Source organism: Mandrillus leucophaeus, unplaced genomic scaffold (assembly GCF_000951045.1).
Source record: "Mandrillus leucophaeus isolate KB7577 unplaced genomic scaffold, Mleu.le_1.0 Scaffold489, whole genome shotgun sequence".
Taxonomy (NCBI): domain Eukaryota; kingdom Metazoa; phylum Chordata; class Mammalia; order Primates; family Cercopithecidae; genus Mandrillus; species Mandrillus leucophaeus.
The window spans coordinates 1,283,891-1,290,788 of record NW_012105242.1 but is presented as its reverse complement, the minus strand read 5'-3'; the positions used below and the strand labels follow the sequence as shown (position 1 = coordinate 1,290,788).

The window sequence follows — 6,898 nt, the reverse complement described above, 5'->3', positions numbered from 1 at the left end:
AAAAAAAAAAAAAAAAAAAAAATTCACTTTTAGGCCGGGCACGGTGGTTCATGCCTGTAATCCCAGCACTTTGGGAGGCCGAGGTGGGTGGATCACGAGGTCAAGAGAGTGAGACCATCCTGGCCAACATGGTGAAACCCCGTTTCTACTAAAAATATAAAAATTAGCTGGGTGTGGTGGCGCATGCCTGTAGTTCCAGCTACTCAGGAGGCTGGGGCAGGAGAATTGCTTGAAACCAGGAGGCGGAGGTTGCAGTAAGCCAAGACTGTGCCACTGCACTCCAGCCTGGGCAACAGAGCGAGACTCCATCTCAAAAAAAAAAAATTCACTTTTAATGGGGATATTTCATAATATCGTAATTTAGGACATATCATAACTTAGTGGAGCTGCTTAAAATTTTTTCTCCTGATAAATCTTCAGTGAATATTCTGTGTGTTATTCCTGGTTCCTATTTCTAAAATATTTTCTGAAGCAGATTCTGTAACAGTGGAATGACTGAGTCACAGAGAATGAACACTTTAGGGCTCCTGGTATCCCACCTACTTTCCAGAAAGATCATGCCATTGTACACTCCAACGAGCTATGCAGGAGAGTGCATTCTCACCACACATTTGCCAGCACTGTGTGTTACTGTTTTTAAATGTTACAGGAGAAAAAGAAAGCTCAGGCATCAGAATCCTGCTGATGCCCAGGAAGCTGGTTGGCAAAGACCTACTTTTCTGGCTGGGGCTTCCTCATCAGTATTCCACTCTCCCCCAATTGGTGCATTTCTGGATAATTTTGTAGGCACATCCTAGTTATATGATTTAAATTACATTCTTCTTGGAAAGACGGAATGATGGGATGTTATTGCTGACAACAGTTCTAAAGAGGACCTGGTCCCAAGAGGGATAGTAACCTGCCTAATACCACAAGGCTCCAGTCAGAGTCAGGACTTCCATCTAGCCTGCTCACTGCTAGAAGTAGTTTTCACTGCCCATGTTTCTATGCGTAGCTGCCAGCACCCTTCAACTCCTGGGCTCAAGCAAGGACTTATCAGTGAAACAGATAAGGCTCTGCCCTCTTCAGGGCATTAAAAGTGAAGTGGGAGAGTCACCAAATAGAAAAAATAAAAAGGAAAATAATTTGTCAGAGTGTCAGCATATATTTTTCTCCCACTCTTTTCAATCCACGGTATTGCTGTGACACATTTTGTATATGGCAGATAGAAATCTAATCAGAAACTATTTTTCTTACGTTAAAAGTCTCTGCTGTATTTCTCCCCAGGAATCCCTGCGGTTCTCATCAACATACATTCGAAACAGGATCCTCAAACAACAGGCCAGGCTGCTGGTTTCTTGTTTTAGAAGATTGGGTTTAGACTTGCCCTTAAAACCTAGAGATCAGACATTCATATAATTAGTGCACATTTCTAAGATAATGCTGATAACTGTGTATGAACTAGAAATCTAGTTACTTCATGAAATATTGAAACATCTGTTTTTTTTTTTTTTTCTTTTCTTGACACCGTCTCACTCTGTCACCTTGGCTGGAGTGCAGTGGCATGATCATAGCTCACTGCAGCCTCCAATTCTTGGGCTCAATGATCCTCCTGCCTCAGCCTCCTGAGTAGCCAGGACCATAGATGTGTGCCACCATGCCTGGCTTATTTATTTATTTATTTGATGGAGTTTCACTCTTGTTGCCCAGGCTGCAATGCAATGGCGCGATCTCAGCTCACCACAACCTCCGCCTCCCAGGTTCAAGCGATTCTCCTGCCTCAGCCTCCTGAGTAGCCAGGACCATAGATGTGTGCCACCATGCCTGGCTTATTTATTTATTTATTTGATGGAGTTTCACTCTTGTTGCCCAGGCTGCAATGCAATGGCGCGATCTCAGCTCACCACAACCTCCGCCTCCCAGGTTCAAGCGATTCTCCTGCCTCAGCCTCCTGAGTAGCCAGGACCATAGATGTGTGCCACCATGCCTGGCTTATTTATTTATTTATTTGATGGAGTTTCACTCTTGTTGCCCAGGCTGCAATGCAATGGCGCGATCTCAGCTCACCACAACCTCCGCCTCCCAGGTTCAAGCGATTCTCCTGCCTCAGCCTCCTGAGTAGCCAGGACCATAGATGTGTGCCACCATGCCTGGCTTATTTATTTATTTATTTGATGGAGTTTCACTCTTGTTGCCCAGGCTGCAATGCAATGGCGCGATCTCAGCTCACCACAACCTCCGCCTCCCAGGTTCAAGCGATTCTCCTGCCTCAGCCTCCTGAGTAGCCAGGACCATAGATGTGTGCCACCATGCCTGGCTTATTTATTTATTTATTTGATGGAGTTTCACTCTTGTTGCCCAGGCTGCAATGCAATGGCGCGATCTCAGCTCACCACAACCTCCGCCTCCCAGGTTCAAGCGATTCTCCTGCCTCAGCCTCCTGAGTAGCCAGGACCATAGATGTGTGCCACCATGCCTGGCTTATTTATTTATTTATTTGATGGAGTTTCACTCTTGTTGCCCAGGCTGCAATGCAATGGCGCGATCTCAGCTCACCACAACCTCCGCCTCCCAGGTTCAAGCGATTCTCCTGCCTCAGCCTCCTGAGTAGCCAGGACCATAGATGTGTGCCACCATGCCTGGCTTATTTATTTATTTATTTGATGGAGTTTCACTCTTGTTGCCCAGGCTGCAATGCAATGGCGCGATCTCAGCTCACCACAACCTCCGCCTCCCAGGTTCAAGCGATTCTCCTGCCTCAGCCTCCTGAGTAGCCAGGACCATAGATGTGTGCCACCATGCCTGGCTTATTTATTTATTTATTTGATGGAGTTTCACTCTTGTTGCCCAGGCTGCAATGCAATGGCGCGATCTCAGCTCACCACAACCTCCGCCTCCCAGGTTCAAGCGATTCTCCTGCCTCAGCCTCCTGAGTAGCCAGGACCATAGATGTGTGCCACCATGCCTGGCTTATTTATTTATTTATTTGATGGAGTTTCACTCTTGTTGCCCAGGCTGCAATGCAATGGCGCGATCTCAGCTCACCACAACCTCCGCCTCCCAGGTTCAAGCGATTCTCCTGCCTCAGCCTCCTGAGTAGCCAGGACCATAGATGTGTGCCACCATGCCTGGCTTATTTATTTATTTATTTGATGGAGTTTCACTCTTGTTGCCCAGGCTGCAATGCAATGGCGCGATCTCAGCTCACCACAACCTCCGCCTCCCAGGTTCAAGCGATTCTCCTGCCTCAGCCTCCTGAGTAGCCAGGACCATAGATGTGTGCCACCATGCCTGGCTTATTTATTTATTTATTTGATGGAGTTTCACTCTTGTTGCCCAGGCTGCAATGCAATGGCGCGATCTCAGCTCACCACAACCTCCGCCTCCCAGGTTCAAGCGATTCTCCTGCCTCAGCCTCCTGAGTAGCCAGGACCATAGATGTGTGCCACCATGCCTGGCTTATTTATTTATTTATTTGATGGAGTTTCACTCTTGTTGCCCAGGCTGCAATGCAATGGCGCGATCTCAGCTCACCACAACCTCCGCCTCCCAGGTTCAAGCGATTCTCCTGCCTCAGCCTCCTGAGTAGCCAGGACCATAGATGTGTGCCACCATGCCTGGCTTATTTATTTATTTATTTGATGGAGTTTCACTCTTGTTGCCCAGGCTGCAATGCAATGGCGCGATCTCAGCTCACCACAACCTCCGCCTCCCAGGTTCAAGCGATTCTCCTGCCTCAGCCTCCTGAGTAGCCAGGACCATAGATGTGTGCCACCATGCCTGGCTTATTTATTTATTTATTTGATGGAGTTTCACTCTTGTTGCCCAGGCTGCAATGCAATGGCGCGATCTCAGCTCACCACAACCTCCGCCTCCCAGGTTCAAGCGATTCTCCTGCCTCAGCCTCCTGAGTAGCCAGGACCATAGATGTGTGCCACCATGCCTGGCTTATTTATTTATTTATTTGATGGAGTTTCACTCTTGTTGCCCAGGCTGCAATGCAATGGCGCGATCTCAGCTCACCACAACCTCCGCCTCCCAGGTTCAAGCGATTCTCCTGCCTCAGCCTCCTGAGTAGCCAGGACCATAGATGTGTGCCACCATGCCTGGCTTATTTATTTATTTATTTGATGGAGTTTCACTCTTGTTGCCCAGGCTGCAATGCAATGGCGCGATCTCAGCTCACCACAACCTCCGCCTCCCAGGTTCAAGCGATTCTCCTGCCTCAGCCTCCTGAGTAGCCAGGACCATAGATGTGTGCCACCATGCCTGGCTTATTTATTTATTTATTTGATGGAGTTTCACTCTTGTTGCCCAGGCTGCAATGCAATGGCGCGATCTCAGCTCACCACAACCTCCGCCTCCCAGGTTCAAGCGATTCTCCTGCCTCAGCCTCCTGATTAGCTGGGATTACAGGCGCCCACTACCACACCGGGCTAATTTTTGTATTTTTAGTAGAGACAGGGTTTCTCCATGTTGGTCAGGCTGGTCTCAAATTCCTGACCTCAGGTGATCTGCCTGCCTTGGCCTCCCAAAGTGCTGGGATTACGTGAGCCACCACGCCCAGCCAATTTTTTAGAGTTTGTATAGACAGGGTTTTACTATGTAGCCCTGGCTGGTTTTAAATTCCTGGACTCAAGCAATCTTCCTGTCTTAGCTTTCCAAAGGGATGGGATTACAGAAATGAGCCACTGAGTCTGGCCTGAAACATTTTTTATATATTCTTAATACAGATCGATTGTGATACCAAATGAAGGCAGTTATGACTCCCCAAAAGTCATCCTCTGTATAAGAACTTCATTTCTCTTTTTTTTTTTTTTTTTTTTGAGATGGAGTCTCGCTCTGTCACCCAGGCTGGAGTGCAGCACACAATCTAGGCTCACTGCAACCTCGACCTCCCAGGCTCAAGGTTTACGCCATTCTCCTGCCTCAGCCTCCCAAGTAGCTGGGACTACAGGCGCCCACCACCTCGCCCGGCTAGTTTTTTGTATTTTTTAGTAGAGAGGGGGTTTCACCGTGTTAGCCAGGATGGTGTCAATCTCCTGACCTCGTGATCCACCCGTCTCGGCCTCCCAAAGTGCTGGGATTACAGGCTTGAGCCACCGTGCCCGGCCTAGAACTTCATTTTTCAATGCCCTGTACTGTTCTCCATTTATTTATTGGTATTTTATTTTATTTTGAGACAGAGTCTCACTCTGTCACCCAGGCTGGAGTGCAGCACACAATCTAGGCTCACTGCAACCTCGACCTCCCAGGCTCAAGTTACCCTCCTGCCTCAGCCTCCTGCCTAGCTGGAACTACAAGTGCACGCCACCATGCCTCACTAATTTTTGTGTTTTTTTGTAGAGACGAGGTTTCGCCATGTTGTCTCGAACCCCTGACCTCAAGTGATCCACCCACCTCAGCCTTCCAAAGTGCTGGGATTACAGGTATGAACCACCTTGCCTGGCCTGCTCTCCATTTAGACTTTGCTTATTGGCTGGTGAAGCCATTGGTTTTGGCTTCTCAAATGTAACAGCTCTTAAGAATTCTAGGCTGGGCATGGCGGCTCACGCCTGTAATCCCAGCACTTTGGGAGGCCGAGGCGGGTGGATCACGAGGTCAAGAGAGCAAGACCATGTTGGCCAACACGGTGAAACCCCATCTGTACTAAAAATACAAAAATTAGTTGGGCATGGTAGCACGTGCCTGTAGTTCCAGCTACTCGGGAGGTTGGGGCAGGAGAACTGCTTGAACACAGGAGGCAGAGGTTGCAGTGAGCCAAGATCGCGCCACTGCACTCCAGCCTGGTGACAGAGTGAGACTCCATCTCCCCCTCCAAAAAATATAAATAAACAAAAAAATAAAAACACAAAGTAGTACCAATCAGCTTTAGAGATATGCAAACTACCCTCACCAGCAAAACCTTATTATAGGCAAAGACATAAAACAGCTGGATATTTTAAGGCTGTAGAGAAAAATGACATTCTTTAATTGTGGGTTAAAATAAATATTTGGGGACAAAAAGTAATGGTAACCAGGCCAGGTGCAGTAGCTCACGCCTATAATCCTAGAATTCTGGGAGGCTGAGATGGGTGGATTACTTGAGGTCAGGAGTTCAAGACCAGCCAGGCCAACATGCTGAAACCCTGTTTCTACTAAAAATATAAAAATTAGCTGGGCATGGTGGCATGTGCCTGTAAACCCAACTACTTGGAAGGCTGGGGCATGAGAATTGCTTGAACCTGGGAGGTACAGACTGCAGTGAGCCGAGATTGCACCACTGCACTCCAGCCTGAGCAACAGAGTAAGACTCTGTCTCAACAACAACAACAACAAAAAGTAATGGTAACAATACAAAAATTATATAAAGTATCACTTGTATGTAAAGTTCAAAATAATGAGAATCCCACCAACACCCCGGAAAAAAATATTATTTACTTCCAGGGTTTATGTATTTACTTTTGGAGGTAGGAAAGTGAATAAACCCCTAAAACGCTTGGAAAATTGATGAATGGTTTCTGTTTTTCTTAGACTACCACATTTTTTATGTCATATTTAACTTTTAATTTAATGTAAATTTTTTTTTTTTTCCTTGAGACAGGGTCTCCCCCTGCTGCCCAGGCTGCAGTGCAGTGTGCAATCTTGGCTCACTGCAACCTCCATCTCCTGGGCTCAAGTGATCCTCCCACCTCAGCCTCCCGAGTATGGTGTGCACCACAATGCCTAGCTAATTTTCATATACTTTTTTTGGGTAGAGATGGGGTTTTGCTATGTTGCCCAGGCTGGTCTTGAACTCCTGGGCTCAAATGATCCGCCTGCCTCAGCCTCCCAGAGTGCTGGGATTATAGGCGTGAGCCACCACACCCAGTCATAAAATTTCTTGACTTGTTAAATCAATTCAATTCTCCAACTTTCAATTTGTCTTTTTTTTTTTTTT

General features: G+C 47.2%; 1 protein-coding gene across 1 annotated transcript in view; it reads right to left on the bottom strand.

Annotated features, from left to right (window-relative positions):
- The window catches only part of ARFGEF2 (ADP-ribosylation factor guanine nucleotide-exchange factor 2 (brefeldin A-inhibited)), a 101,054-nt gene that overhangs the window by 6,838 nt on the left and 87,318 nt on the right, over window positions 1–6,898 (bottom strand). Inside the window, 2 exon segments of the mRNA XM_011995403.1 lie at window positions 1,237–1,375; window positions 5,376–5,396. Of these exon segments, the coding sequence (XP_011850793.1) occupies window positions 1,237–1,375; window positions 5,376–5,396 (160 nt within the window).